The sequence below is a fragment of the Limanda limanda genome, chromosome 7 (genome assembly GCF_963576545.1).
Source record: "Limanda limanda chromosome 7, fLimLim1.1, whole genome shotgun sequence".
Lineage (NCBI taxonomy): Eukaryota > Metazoa > Chordata > Actinopteri > Pleuronectiformes > Pleuronectidae > Limanda > Limanda limanda.
Window position 1 is genome coordinate 8,133,765 of NC_083642.1, and position 14,570 is coordinate 8,148,334.

General features: G+C 44.1%; 2 protein-coding genes across 2 annotated transcripts; both read left to right on the forward strand.

Annotated features, from left to right (window-relative positions):
• Positions 1 to 3,938: 3,938 nt before the first annotated feature.
• LOC133004670 (aquaporin-4) lies at positions 3,939 to 6,956 on the forward strand. Its single transcript, XM_061074143.1, has 6 exons — positions 3,939 to 3,953; positions 4,491 to 4,682; positions 5,522 to 5,683; positions 5,772 to 5,936; positions 6,135 to 6,215; positions 6,741 to 6,956. Exons 1-6 carry the CDS (start codon positions 3,939 to 3,941, stop codon positions 6,954 to 6,956), a joined length of 831 nt encoding a protein of 276 aa, XP_060930126.1.
• Positions 6,957 to 10,835: 3,879 nt separating this feature from the next.
• mipb (major intrinsic protein of lens fiber b) lies at positions 10,836 to 12,031 on the forward strand. Its single transcript, XM_061074142.1, has 4 exons — positions 10,836 to 11,195; positions 11,403 to 11,567; positions 11,672 to 11,752; positions 11,846 to 12,031. The coding sequence occupies exons 1-4, from the start codon at positions 10,836 to 10,838 to the stop codon at positions 12,029 to 12,031; spliced, it is 792 nt and encodes a 263-aa protein (XP_060930125.1).
• The last annotated feature ends 2,539 nt before the right edge of the window (positions 12,032 to 14,570 follow it).

Genomic DNA, 14,570 nt, shown 5'->3' on the forward strand with positions numbered 1-14,570 from the left:
CGACAGGAGGGAAAGCTATCTCCTTAGTGCAAGTGATGATAAATCAGTTATTCGGCAGCATATTTAATATAAATTGTAAGTATTGCTGCACTCGTGAGTGTGAGTATAGAAACTAATGGATACTCACATGGGAGGGTGTACAAATGTGACAAAACAAATCCCGGATACAACAATTAATACAGAGTGACAATAAAACCCTAACTCAAGTTCCACACAAGTTTTTACAAAGCACACACCTTTAATCTGCATCAAAGTTGTTACCAAAATAAGAAGGTTGTAATCAGATCAGAGTCTTTTATTTGACTAATGTTCTTATTGGATGTTTAGAATTAACAAGTAGATGCAGCTACTGACGTTCATTTAAAATAAATGCATGATCGTATACTGAACTTATTGATGCCATTGATATTCACACAATTTCCTTTTTCTAATTATTGAACCAGATCTGGATAAAGGATCTGCTTTTGTTCTTTGTGTTATATTACTGATGTGGACTCTTGCGTCATTCAGTGGTTCAAACAATATACTAATGTGTTTATAAAACGTTCATGAGAGTGGAGCCTGGTTTTGGTGTTACAGCAGCACTTATTGATGAAAGGTCTATACAGGATAAGTCGATATTCTTATTGTCACCCTGTCTGTGGCTCTGAGCACAAACAGAAATACAGTTTTTCCTGATGATTGGAGGAAAAGACAGTGATCATCAGTTCATCCTGAACAACAAGTCTGTAAATGTCTTAGAAATCAAATGATATCTCTGTAGAGTGAAAGAAATCTGATCTCAAACATATGTCATTTAAAAAAAGCCAAATGATTTATGTTAACTTTTGGACTCTGTCAACTCTCTCAACTGACCTTATTGATGCCATGGATATTCATACAATTTCCTGTTTCTTATTATTAAACCAGATCTGGATAAAGGATCAGCTTTTATACTTTGTGTTATGTTTCTGATGTGGACTCTTGTGTCATTCAGTGGTTCAAACAATATACTAATATTTATAAAATATTCATGAGTGAAGCCTGTTTTTGGTGCTTTTATAGTGTGTGGACAAGTTATCTGATATTCCTGCTATTTATTTGATTGCTGTAAACAGGGAAGTGACACCACATTGGGTTTATTAGTGCCCTTATTTCTGTCTGTTTCCTCACACGCCTCCTCCACGATCTCACCGTATCTCACAGGAGCAAAGTGCAGCTGTACGTCAGGTCTGAGAGCGAGAAGCAGGCCGACCACCACGCTGGAGCCCGGTGAAGAGTGTGCAAGGGCCCCTGCAGCTCCCTGGAGAGTCCTGTCCCCGGCACATGCTGCTGGCTGCTGCCATCACTCCCAGCTGCTCCGAGGTGGAAAAGACTCAAGCTCAACACACACACACACACTCACTGTATATACACACTTACATCTATACACATGACAAAACATCCAAAAAACAAGACATGACTTTACTTAGAATTTAAAACTGTGAAATATGTGAACTGTGTCTCTCCGTCTCTCCCTTTGCCCTCCATCGCTCTCTCTCAAATCCCTGAGTCTGCACTTTGTGTGAGTGTGTGTGTGTGTGTATATCTGTGTGTGAGATTGTGTCAGCGTCAGCACTCTGGGTGGAGGGGTGGAGGGATGGGGGGGAGGTTAAAAACTCCCCACGCCAGCGGGTTCCAGTTCGCCCCCCCCCACCCCGGTCCACACAGTTGGGCTTAGCTCCACAAAAGGGAGGATAACAGGGACACAGTTGCCGTGGAGAGGAGGGGGTAATCCAGGGTATAATGGGGCACACCAACACTGCTCCCACACACCCCCCCTGAGCCCCCCCCCCCACCACCCCAACCCACCAGTTGGTTCTGGACTCGGTCTGAAGGCCCCTGATGGCCCGGGAGAATCAGTCTGAGCTCCAAAACATCACGTCAGCTGCCTCCACTCTGCTGCTGAAACACGCATCTTACAACAAATATGAGATAAAATCATAAATCTCATAAAACTCAGATAACGCTGAGCCGCCTCATTGTTTCCGTTTGGCGAGAAGCCGTCGCCGGGTCTGTGCTCGTTTGATATCGGCGGATGAAAATGAAACGTGTGCACAGATGCAGCATCACAATAGGCTCTATGGCAACAGCATCATGAAAGAGTTTGTACCCATGGTGATGAGAGCGGTACCTCACAAGTAGTTTGGAGGAGGATGGAAAGAGATCATATTAAAGGTCTTTAGTGTCATTACACAGCAGGGAGAGTTCTGTTCAACCCTTCACTGCTCCTCAATCATACAACAGACCTGTACCTTTGGAAAACTTCATTTCACTCTTGGAGATGAAGCATTCAAATACAGAATTGTGTTAATCTCATATTTATCTGGTGCAGAAATGCAACATATGACCCAGTGGATCATCTTAAAGCAGCTGACGTGATCTGTTCTTGTAGCTCTGGTTTCTCTCTCTCTCCTACTGTATATGTCGCGACGGGTCACAGGTGCTCAGGACACGCCAACGCAATTCAGCTCAACAACAGGAGACAACAGCACAGCTCACAAACACTGTGCTATCCTTTTCTGTGACATATATATTGTTGTTTTGTCCATGTGCACTTCTGTCTATCCTGTTTTCCGTTACTGTAGTCGAGGGTCGAGGACAGAAGATGTCAAACCTTGTACAACTTTTCATTGATGTCCTGTTGATAAAGGATAAGTCGATATTATTATTGTCACCCTGTCTGTGGCTCGGTGCACAAACAGAAATACAGTTTGTCCTGATGATTGGAGGAAAAGTCAGTGATCATCAATTCATGCTGAACAACAAGTCTGTAAATGTCTTAGAAATCAAACATTATCTTTGTAGAGTGAAAGAAATCTGATCTCAAACGTATGTCATAATTTAAAAAAAGCCAAATGATTTACGTTAACTTTAACTCTGTAGTTTTGGGAAAACGAGGTGATGAAGCTGGCAGCGATATTGTAAGTAAACAAAATACCATAAAATCCAGTTTAAATTTTTCATACAGCACAACAGACTATTCCATTTCATAATCTCACTTCGATCACTTTATTAGGTCCACATGTACAAATGTAATGCAACAGATCTGCCACAAATTTTACATGTAAATTTTTATTGTCACGTTATTGTTGAAAAAGATAATTACCTTTGCTAAGGAGATTGTGTTTTCATTTGCGTTTAGTCGAGTGACTTTAAATGTGGTTTCATCAGGGAACTGTTGGGTCTCGTCAGAGGTTTGACCTCTAGTGACATTACAGCTCTATATTTATCATTAGTATTTATGATCTCATGTTTGTAAAGGGCATGGGCAAAATGTTTGATCAACACCACTTCAAACTTAGAACCCTTATAATACACATACAGTTAAATGAATACAATCAAACCTGAGCGTGTCTAAATTCTTTCTAGAATTAAAAAAAAAAACAATTTGTAGCTACTCCTTTTTATTTATAAAAAAACAGAATGAAAGACAACATTTGAAGGTGATGACATAACTGACCCTGTGCTTTTAACTCTGATCAAGTTGCCATTTTCCACAAGTGTTTTCTGTCCTGTTTGATTTCCATGCAGACATTGTGCAACCCCCTGAAGTGGCCACAATCACTTCAGTTTGAAGACGAGTGAAAGGCTCCACTTAGTTTTCCTGAAGGTGAGTTAAATTGCTCGGGTCGTGGAGGAGCACACGGAGGAAGAGCTTTCGGAGGCAGCTTGTGTCGGGTGAAGTTTGTGCACAGGCAGACTGGTGAGGGCCGGAGGTGTCTGCTGAGGAGAGGGTGAGAGGAGAGAGACCGAGGGGGAGGAGGCTGCTCCCATCAAAGAACCTCTCAGACTCTACAAGTTGATGAGGGATGTCGCAGAGACCCTGAAGCCCTCAGACTCCAGCAGGCAGACCGACAGACAGACGACAGGCAGACGGAGCTGCAGAGAAACCTGAGGACCCGGAGACTGAGTTTGAAATGACGTGGCGTGAGGTGAGCATCTTATTTTATTGCATTGCTTCTTCAAATCCCTCATGGTTTCCATCTGTGGGAGAAAAAAGACAATAGATTGAATAACTGTCATGTGCATTGATGTACTTGAAGACACTTTAAACTGCTTCAGCAAAAAAAGAACTCTATTGGTTTATTTAATTGTGATCGAGAACACATTGAACAGAATGAGAAATGCAAGTTGTCGGCTTGAAAATGACTTGTTTGTGTCAGACGGTGAAACAATGAGTTTTATCTGTGTCTTGTTTTTATGTCTTCAAGAGCATTTGTTTCATCCTTGACAGTTTTTATTGCTCCTGGTGGCAGTGGACAGATTATCATAGACAGATAAACATAACTATCAGCATGTGAGATACATCTTTTATTAGGCTCTAGGACTATAACAACTATGTGACTATATTTGTAATAATGATTTTCAGCACTATTTAAGGTTTGAGCAGTTTTTTTTCCGTTTTGATTCACCTCACGTGTGACGCTAAATATAGGCCGTCTTTGTTTATGTCCCTTCTTCCCGAGAAGCTGCGGACTCGGCAGTTTTGGCGAGCCATCCTGGCGGAGCTGCTCGGCACCCTGGTGTTAGTGAGTGCCGTGCTGGGCGCCTCAGTGCCGGGCCCAGGAGAGCTCCCGGGGGGGCCCCTGTACCCAGCTGTGGCAGTGGGTGTGGTGATTGTTGCACTGATCCACTGTTTTGGAGAAATAAGTGGAGCTCAGGTGAATGTCTCAGACACACGTTGATTCTGAAATGTTAAATTTCTTTTGTCTGACTTGAACTTTGATCGAAACTCCCTGTTGGTCGTCAGTGGCAGAAGAAGTACTCAGTAGTACAAGAACCTGTAACACAAAGTACAAATACTGAATTGCAACTAAGTGCTTTGTACTTCAAGTTCTTTCAGTTGATCAAATTATTAGAGAAATATGAAAAATACAAGTATGTTTAAGATCAACTAAATGTACTGAAGAATCAAAAGTAAAGGTGCTTTTTCTTAAAAACTGGCCCTTGTCATTTATATATTATTATGCACATTATAACATTAATACATTTAAATATAACAGTTTGGTAGTTTACTCCTGTGACTCTCAACCTGGGGTCAGGTCTCCAAAGAGTCACAAGTTATTTTCTACAAAATAAAATTAAAGTTTGGGTCATTTCTCAAATCCTATTTTTTAAAGGTATTGAATTTGGCTATTTCAATTGAAAATCTGACAAGTGTTGAGTGGAAAAGTTTCTTTGGTAAACAACTTACAAACATCTGAAACATGACCAGGAACTACAAGAGAGTATTATACATACAATACATACAAAACAAGACGTATTACATCAGCGGTCCCCAGACACAGAGGATCTTTAATAACACACTGCAACTGTTAGATTAAAGTAGTGGAGTTAAAAGTAAAACATACAGGTACAGCAGAAAATTGGAAATACTCAAGTTAAGTACCTCAGAAATGAGACTTTGGTACAGTAACTAAATGAATGTACTTAGTTACTTTGCACCTCTGTCGTTGGGTTGAGGATGTGATCTGACTGAAGTCTGTGTTTCTGGGATCAGGTGAACCCGGCAGTGACTCTGTCTCTGTTGGCCACTCGGAGGGTGGACCTGCACAGGGCCGTGTTCTACATCGCTGTGCAGTGCCTGGGGGCCTCTCTGGGGGCCGGGGCCCTCTACCTGGCCCTGCCCATGAAAACCACGGCCGACCACTTCGTCAACAGGGTCAGTTTTTGAAATATTCAAACGTCAAATTCAAAGTTTAAGAAGTCGTGACATCATGTGTGAAATATCCGGTGGTGATTCCACTCAGGTTCCTCTGGAGATGAACGCAGGCCAGGCGCTGGGGATTGAGGTTCTGTGCACCTTCCAGATGGTCTTCACTGTGTTCTCAGTGGAGGACCAGCGGCGGAGGGAGAGTCCAGAACCAGGGAACCTAGCCATTGGATTGGCTCACACAGCTGGAGTGTTAATAGGGGTAAAATAAGCTTTTGGTGCAGATTTATGTTGTTTTTCTACCAGAAATAAATGTCCCAGTGATCACCTATTAACTGCCTATTTTAAGTTATCAAGTCTTTTAAAATTCCAGTTGTACTAATGTTTCTTTTTACAGTTGTATTCCTTTATTCTGGAATCCAAAGATTAATTTGTGTTGGTGTTGTTTTGCTCCTCTCAGGGACGGTTCTCTGGTGCGTGTATGAATCCGGCTCGTGCTCTGGGTCCAGCCATCATCGTCGGGTTCTGGGAAAATCACTGGGTGAGAGAGAAGGTCCCAAACCTCTGTCCTGATAACACTCATCCACTACGTGGCTTAGTCAATGTTCATGCAATATCAAAACACTGATTCAAGCAGATATCAGTATTAAAGGATAAGGTGATAAGACGGGTGATAAACTTGTCAACAAAATCTATAAAAACCAACACGCTGCTAGTCTGCAGATTTTAAAACCTGCAGAAGTTTAATTAAAAACCTGCAAGTCTATTCAAAGATTTATAAAACCATACAACCCAACCCAACTTCCTTCGTGAGTATTAAAAAGATTAAAAGGTCTATGATTCCCAGAGGCATAAAGTTGAACAGGTTATGGCTTCATACATCAATTTATTGTTGGTTATTTTGTTCAAGAGATTCACTGACAATAAAGTAAACATATAAATTCCACTGAACTTTTTATGGCTTCAGCTGATAATAAGCTTACACTTTAGTTTGGGGCCCTCCATGAACTGCAAACAATTCTCTGTCCGTACTCTTCATTATAACATTTCCTTGGCTCCCCTGCAGGTTTACTGGATCGGCCCGGTGCTCGGTGCTGTGCTGGGCGGAGTTTCCCACGAGTTCCTCTTCGCACGCAGCGCCTCTCGCCAGAAGCTGGTGGCGTGTCTGACCTGTAAGGACATCGACATCGTGGAGGCCGCCAGTATGACCGGATCCTCCCTGTCCACGGTCACGCAGAACGCCATGAGAGCCAAGCAGGCCAACAAACAAGACGGCAACTGAGGACACATGCACTTAAAGAGAAAAGACACATGGGATCAATAAGAACAACGATATCACAGTGATTTGATGAAGATGTATAGTGTACAGATGATGTCATGCAGATTAGAGTGAGCAGGGGTGAGGACCAAAGAAAAGGGAGAAGCTGTGGAAACTGTAACGTATGAAAACACCACATGTGATTAATGATATAAATACAATTACATTTTATGTGATAAGTGTAATAATACAAAAGATACAGAGGCTGAAGATGAGAGGGGTTATTGTACAGGGGCAAGACAAATTAAATGAGTTATATAAACAATATAAAACTTGTAATAATAGAATTAATTTCACTGCAGATGTTTAGACCTGTTACAGAACAAAAACTAGTTAGGGTTACAGTTAGTTAGGGTTAGGGTTGCTGTTAGGGTTTCTCATAGGGTCAGGGTTGTGTTATTGAGTCAGATGATTAAAGATCCAGGAACCCACCACATTTGGAAGGTTAGGGTTATTGGATTATTGCTGACAGGGGTTGCAGGTTCATAGTAAGATATCCAGATGAGTGAGTAAGTAAAATGAACTTGCCCTTATTTGAACCATCAACCCTGCGGCTGAAGCATGATGCTGTACTGACTGAGCTGAAGGGCCAACATGACACAGGCTGTTGAAGGTGACTGAGACGTGGGATGTGGGGGGGAAATCATCAACCCTGCTGGGTTAGGGTTAGAAATAGAGTTGAATTTAAAGAGTTTGTTTGGCCTTTTTCAGAGCTATGAACTCTAAAGCGCATTCTAGTTATACCCTTTCGTTTTTTTCTACTGTAACAAGTTTAAATGTCTGCAATGAAAAAAGATTGAAACTTTGTTGATAATTAATTAATTATTTTATCTCTATAACAGATAGATATAAAATATATATACGATTTCTGTACTAAAGCAGTCATATTTACACGTTGGATGATTGGTCAGTGAACTAGAAACATGTGAGTGAGTGCTAAAGTATGATTTTCACTATAAGATATAACAGAGAAATCACAGAAATAAAGAAATACTCCAATAAAGTAACTCAAAATATATGAAGTCACTTCCTGCCTCCAATAACTGGTAGTTTCAGGGATAAAAACAAATCTGTCAGAGATGTTATAAGAAGATTTTGACAATGATTTGATGGATTGACAGAAAACGATCATCTGCAGCTCAGCTTGAAAAGAGCCTGACTGATATTTCAGTCGTCTTCCACTGAAACACTACAACACAAAGTGCATGTTTATAATATTCTGGGGTTGGGGGACAACATCGGTGTGGGAGCTGCATTCTGGCCGAGACCTTTGAGGTCCCAGCGGCCTGTCATTAGTGCGTCTATGAGTGTCGCCAATATTGTGGGATTCGGTATTGTTACTTTCATATTTGCACATCCTTAGAATACATAATGGGGACTCATTGAAATCCGGCTGAAAAACCCCTCGTGTTTTCAGCTGCGCCTCGTGTCTGTGAATGCTTTGAAATGCTAAAGAGCTCCTTGCTCCGCGCTGCAGGTTCAATGACGCCCTCAATCAGCCCAGCATCTCTCTCATGTGTCTGTGTGTGTCTGTGTGTGTCTGTCTCCTCTCTCACAAACAAATAGACCTTCATACCTCTGTAATGGCTCCACAGAGAGAACTCCTTCAGTGGAAATACGCTTTGTAATTTGAAATGGACATAAAGAGCGCACTTGTGTGTGTATATGTGTGTGTTGAGGTGTGTGAGAGACAATACTTGCTGCTTTCAGGAAACCTTCATTCAAATAATAATTGCAACGTTCGTTTTGAATTATTTTAAAGGGTCGGGTTCACTCACATGTTTTTCATTACGTCTTGTGATATTTAGCCGTGCAAAATTATTCTGTCCAGTGCTACAAGAGATTTCTTTATGTGGATTTGCATGAGCTGACCCTTTAAAGTACACATCTAACATAATAAACACTGTATTCATTGTGTATTCATGGTAGTATTTGGAGTAAAACAGAGCTGTATATTGTGATATCTTGTACAAATATATCCATTTTAGCAATCTGTATGACTGTGGCAGTGTAATTTGAATATTCAGACAGGGAGCAACAATAAGCTATTTACACACACACACACACGCACAATAGCTATAACGGCCACAGTGCCGCCAGCATTTTGCATTGTGTGTGTTTTTTCCAACATCTATAAAAGGGAGTTAAAACGACGAGCTCAGCGTTCTGCTTTCATCGCCCGCCCCCCCCGGCCTCACCCTCAGCAGTGATGGCTCTCGACTGGTCAGCGCGACGCCCGGTGCTTCTCAGTAACCCCACTGCCCCCCCCGCCCGCCCTACAATCCTGCTTGCTGCACTGACACACTTCTGACACACAGTCACACACATGCACACACTCACATGCAAACACACACATTAGCACAGGGAAGATTCATGGCTTTGGTAGTAGGCCTAACTCGTCCTGCAACACACACACGTTGTCTAAGCACCAGATAGAATCCCCTGTGACAACGTAAAGTGAGCTGTGTCGTGTACATTTGTATTTGCCCGTTGGCTCTCAGTGTTCTTGTCCTTGTCTTTGCCACATTCACTCCTTCTCCACCTCCTTCTCCACCTCCTTCTCCACCTCCGACACATGAGTCTGGCCGCACTCTGAGGCAAAGTCAAGTTCAGGTTTCAGCCGTCATCGTCTGTTTCTGGTGGTGAACTGTCCCCAGAACAGTCATCAGAAGCAATAAACCCCGATCCTGAAGCTTTAGCATTTTTCAGATTTACGACACTCACTAGCATCTGTAATTTTGTTTAATATGTATTTTTGTCTTGTCTCCGTCCATACGTGTCCCACATGCATTGCACAGACAATGGTTTCACAGGGTCAGGCTTTTCAGTGTATGGGTCAGTTCAGCGCTGTTAGCTTTGAGCACTTCCGTCCGGGGCCCCAACCGCATTATCTGCATCTGCGTATATGTGTGTGTGTGTGTGTGTCGGCGTGTGTGTGTTGGTGTGTGTGTGTGTGTGTGTGTGTGTGTGTGTGTATGTGTGTGTTGGTGTGTGTGCAGGTCTTTGTGCACCCATGTGTGTTCTCTGTCCTTGTCCATGAGCATTTGTGTCCCCTGATTATGACAGTTATGATATGTCAACAAATGACATACGCCCCAAAGAAAAGTTTGCCCTCTCAGCTCCAGCTGCTCTTCACTGGGGCTGTTCCTCTCAGCCCCCCCCCCCCCCTCCCCTTGAATAAAGACACAATCCTTCCTGTCGTCCCTTTCTCTCTTTTATATCAAATGTCTTTCTTTATTTTCCACTCTTTCTCGCTTTATCTGTTTGTCCTCTCAGATTTGCTGTCTCTTTTGGCCTTGGCCTGTGACGGGGGGGGAGGAGACAGACAGAAGGGGTTAAGTTTGTTTGATTTAGGATGTCCCGCACCGCTGCCCCCCCGCCCTTGGCCCTGCAGGGGGATTATGGCGTCACCTGGGGCCCCTGGGGGGGTGTTATAAAGCCCCTGTCTGGCCCTCTCCCCTCCGTCAGAGAGGCTAAAAGGTCCAGCGGACACTCTGTCTATCCCCGTCTCTGCTTTAGAAATTCCCCTTCAGCATTGATGCCCACGTCCTCTTGACAACTCATCACACCTGAGATCTCCACCCACTCCCGCATCAGCTCACACCTATGTCTTTGCGACAGGTGGACAGAGGTGGCAAGCGAGCGCAGCTGTAACAGTTCATGGCTGTTGAGTGGATCCGTCTGTTGACGTTCTGAAATCCTGTTTTTTTGTCTTCGAACTGAGAGGGAGATTCCCTTTTTTTGTTTTGGGACTGAAAAGGTACATTGACCTTTTCTAGACTAATCCTGATTTATTTTTAAATTTCACTTCATCTGGTGGAGAGCCTCAAGTGAACAGTCACCATGTGGGAGTTCCGGTCCATGAATTTTTGGCGGGCGGTCTTCGCAGAGTTCTTTGGGACCATGTTCTTCGTGTTTTTCGGCATGGGTGCTGCCCTGCGCTGGACCACTGGGCCTCATCATGTCCTCCATGTGGCCCTGTGCTTTGGGCTGGCAGCTGCCACCCTCATCCAGTCTATTGGCCACATCAGCGGCGGCCACATCAACCCGGCTGTCACCTTCGCCTACCTGGTCGGCTCACAGATGTCTCTGTTCCGCGCCGTTTTCTACATCGTCGCCCAGTGCCTGGGCGCTGTGGCTGGGGCCGCTGTGCTGTACGGGGTCACACCCGGTAACATGAGAGGCAACATGGCGTTGAACACGGTAAGGAATGTTTCAGGAAAACAAAAGCAAATGTTTTGGAGACGCAACGTTTATTGTAGAGTTTGGGAATGTACTGAATTTGGAAGATTTAAGTGGTGGTACCCGCTCAAAGCAGCATGTTTTATGTTTTATGAGTATGAGGAGTTCATCCATTTAATGTATTTATACTTTCTATGACTGATGCATGTTTGTTTTATGCATCTCCAGCTGCAGCCTGGCATCAGCCTGGGAATGGGCACCACTGTGGAGGTTTTCCTCACCATGCAGCTCGTGATTTGCATCTTCGCCGTGACGGACGAGAGGAGAAACGGACGCATGGGATCTGCCGCCCTCTCCATCGGCTTCTCCGTCACCATCGGACATCTCATGGGGGTGAGACAGCACGGACACAACAGGGACAAAATCCATCAATGCAGGCACACGTGCAGATAGGTGCAGATGCAACACAATACAGTAACAAGTGCGTTGTGTTTCAGATGTACTACACCGGAGCTGGAATGAACCCGGCTCGCTCCTTCGCTCCTGCTGTGCTCTTCAGGAACTTCCTCAACCACTGGGTAAGAACCTGAAGAGATCATCTCCCACCTCAGCTTTCACTCTATTCCTCGTAAATAACCTGTCTCACGATTGCCGATGTGTGTTGCCGACAGGTGTACTGGGTCGGGCCGATGATAGGAGGTGCCATGGGCGCCCTCCTGTACGATTTCATGCTGTTCCCACGCATGAGGGGTCTGTCCGAGCGCCTGGCCACCCTGAAGGGCAGCCGGCCCCCAGAGAGCGAGACCCAGCAGGACACCCGCGGCGAGCCCATCGAGCTCAAGACGCAAGCCCTATAAACCCGCTCCTGCACCCCCCCTTCTCCAGTTATGATGAGGGACAAGGCCCTGAGCTGCGCCAACCCCACCTCCACCGCCCCCTTCACCACCACCAGCCATGCCTTCACACACCATCGCACCAGACTAACCCGAATACTCACATCCAGACTAACACGATTATTCCCAGTGTAGAAACCCACACACACACATAAACCCACACACAAAGTCACATACATTGACACACACAAACACCCACAGGTTTGCATCCTTCCACCTCAGCACACATCGAGACTCCTCTACCCCCCCCCCCCCCGAGTCCTCACTCTGTATTCTGAGCTGGACACTGTGCCGTGATGATAAGTGGCGACCAGAACCGGATCCGGAACCAGCTGCCACCTTGACTCCCCCCCCCCACCGTCCGCCCGCCTGCTTCCTCCACCCGGCCAGGCCTCCAGCGGTGACGCAACAACGGAGCGCGGAGAAGGCCTCAGATCCAGGAGAGGAGAGAGGGGTCTGGGGGGGGGTGGGGGGGGAGGCCGAGGCAGGGATGTGGGTACAAGGGTCAGAGGGCATGGGGGGCGAGGTGAGGGTGGAGCACAGGGGGACTGGGGTTTAGGGTAAAGAGGGCAACACTCTGGGTTTGTGGTCGTTTCCAGTTGGGTTAGACCAGTGAAGATGGTCATGCTTTTCATTATTCACCTGAATTTATCTCCATTTTTAGTTTCTTTTCTTAGGTTCATTTTGTTTTCTGCACTTCAGACACAAGACGTGGATGTATGATACCATTAGATTTTAACCAGGGTTTCACTATTTTCAATCACTACATTTTATCTGTGGGTTAGTGTTCGTGTGTGTGTGTGTGGATACCTCTGAAGTACGTGTGAGTGTGTGCGTGTGAGAGTGAGCGCGTGCATGTGTGCGTGCATGCCCGTATGGACGAGTGTGTTTGCAAAGTGAGTGTGTATATGTGTAGATTGCAGATACAGAACTTTTTATTTCGTTTTTAATTTTCACTACCGCTCTCCTGTCTCGTCCCAGTGACTGTGTTCATCCGTCAACACTTTTTAAGACACCATCATTTCTCCTCCCCTCACTGTGGTATTTGCTATGATTCATTTTTACACAAACCATCATCTGCTTTTTTGTTCTGAACCAGCGCAATCCGAAGGAAATGTTGTATCCTATATCGGCTGTGATAGTGGGTCTGTTCACTGCAGATCAGCTGTGCAAGCTTTTACATTGAGTCTTATCTGATCCTTACTGGGAGCACAAGGCGTTTCAATAAAATTTCAACATTAATAAACATTTAAAAAAACAAAAGTTATGACAAGGTTTGGGTCGTTTTTTTCCCCCTGCACTCTGTGGAGGAGAGTTTGAGCTGCAGTTCATGATTTTGGCCAGAAGGTGGCAAAAAAAGCACATGACAAACTCACATCTAGATTTAAAAATGCACCGAGGAATCTCCAGTGATTTCTGCATGGGAATGAAACATATCATTCAGCAGCAAATACTATTCAGCATAAGATATAAGGCTTCTAATGCAATAGATTACTTCCTACTGAGATACATAGGGGGGTGTAGTTCAGGGAGGGGCTGTTTGGCTCCACCCCACCCAAGACTATTACTGGTGTTTGATAAGAAAACATGGTTTTAAAACTGACTCTGACATTTATCTCCATCTGTCTTCTGTTCACTGGTACTTTACAGCTGATAAACCAAAGTGTGACTCCGCCTCCAGAACAAACCAAACAGCTACAGGTGCATTTCAGTTCTAGTCAACAAATCCCATGAAAAGACCAAAACCATTCAAAAACAAATAAAACACAGCAGTGAACCACGTCATGACACATCCCTTCATTATGAGGAACCTGGGAATTGTAGTTTATTTTGGAATAGATCCCACACAAACTGTCCTGACGCTGCATATAACAACATGTGTAAATACAATATGTTTAAGAAAGACGACAGTTCCCTGCTCTATGGGACTTTATTGATCTGGTAAATATTATTTATAATGATTTATGTCTTCGGTAGGAATGAATGGTTTCAGGAGGAGGTGCAAAGTACTGAGAGCAGAATGTGAGGTCACTTTTGGTCTTTGCATGGGATTTGGTGATGATAAAATATTGAATATTCAATAATAATAATAATTATAAGTCAGTCGCGTGTATATGAAATTCAACAGTTTCGTACATGTTCAGGCAGCTGGATCCAAGAAATATGAAATGATACCAGTATTATTAACCACACAGTATGCACAATGTGAAGCTACAGCAAACAGCCGGGTAGATACGTTCAGCTCAGGGACGGCTGTGGCTCAAGAGATAGAGGGTTGTCCAAAAGGTTGAAGGTCTGCATTCTGAAGTGCCTTTGGGCAAGATAATGAACTGCAAATAACCCCTTGATGATGCATGATGTGTGTTTGTATGTGATAGAAAAAAAGTCCTACATATAGAAGCACTGTATGAATGGGATTTATAATAAGATTATATAAATATAGTCCATTTACCAAAAGGTCAGCATGAAAAGTGGAAAAAGGGGAAACAGCTCGTTTAAAAAA

Bases quoted from the DNA above. Each gene is read 5' to 3' on its own strand.
- LOC133004670 (XM_061074143.1), top strand. The intron at 5,684-5,771 runs GTCAGTTTTTGA...GATTCCACTCAG, and splicing joins CCGACCACTTCGTCAACAGG to GTTCCTCTGGAGATGAACGC. The intron at 5,937-6,134 runs GTAAAATAAGCT...TGCTCCTCTCAG, and splicing joins CAGCTGGAGTGTTAATAGGG to GGACGGTTCTCTGGTGCGTG.
- mipb (XM_061074142.1), top strand. From the start codon at position 10,836: ATGTGGGAGTTCCGGTCCATGAATTTTTGGCGGGCGGTCTTCGCAGAG. The intron at 11,196-11,402 runs GTAAGGAATGTT...ATGCATCTCCAG, and splicing joins GCAACATGGCGTTGAACACG to CTGCAGCCTGGCATCAGCCT. The intron at 11,753-11,845 runs GTAAGAACCTGA...TGTTGCCGACAG, and splicing joins GGAACTTCCTCAACCACTGG to GTGTACTGGGTCGGGCCGAT.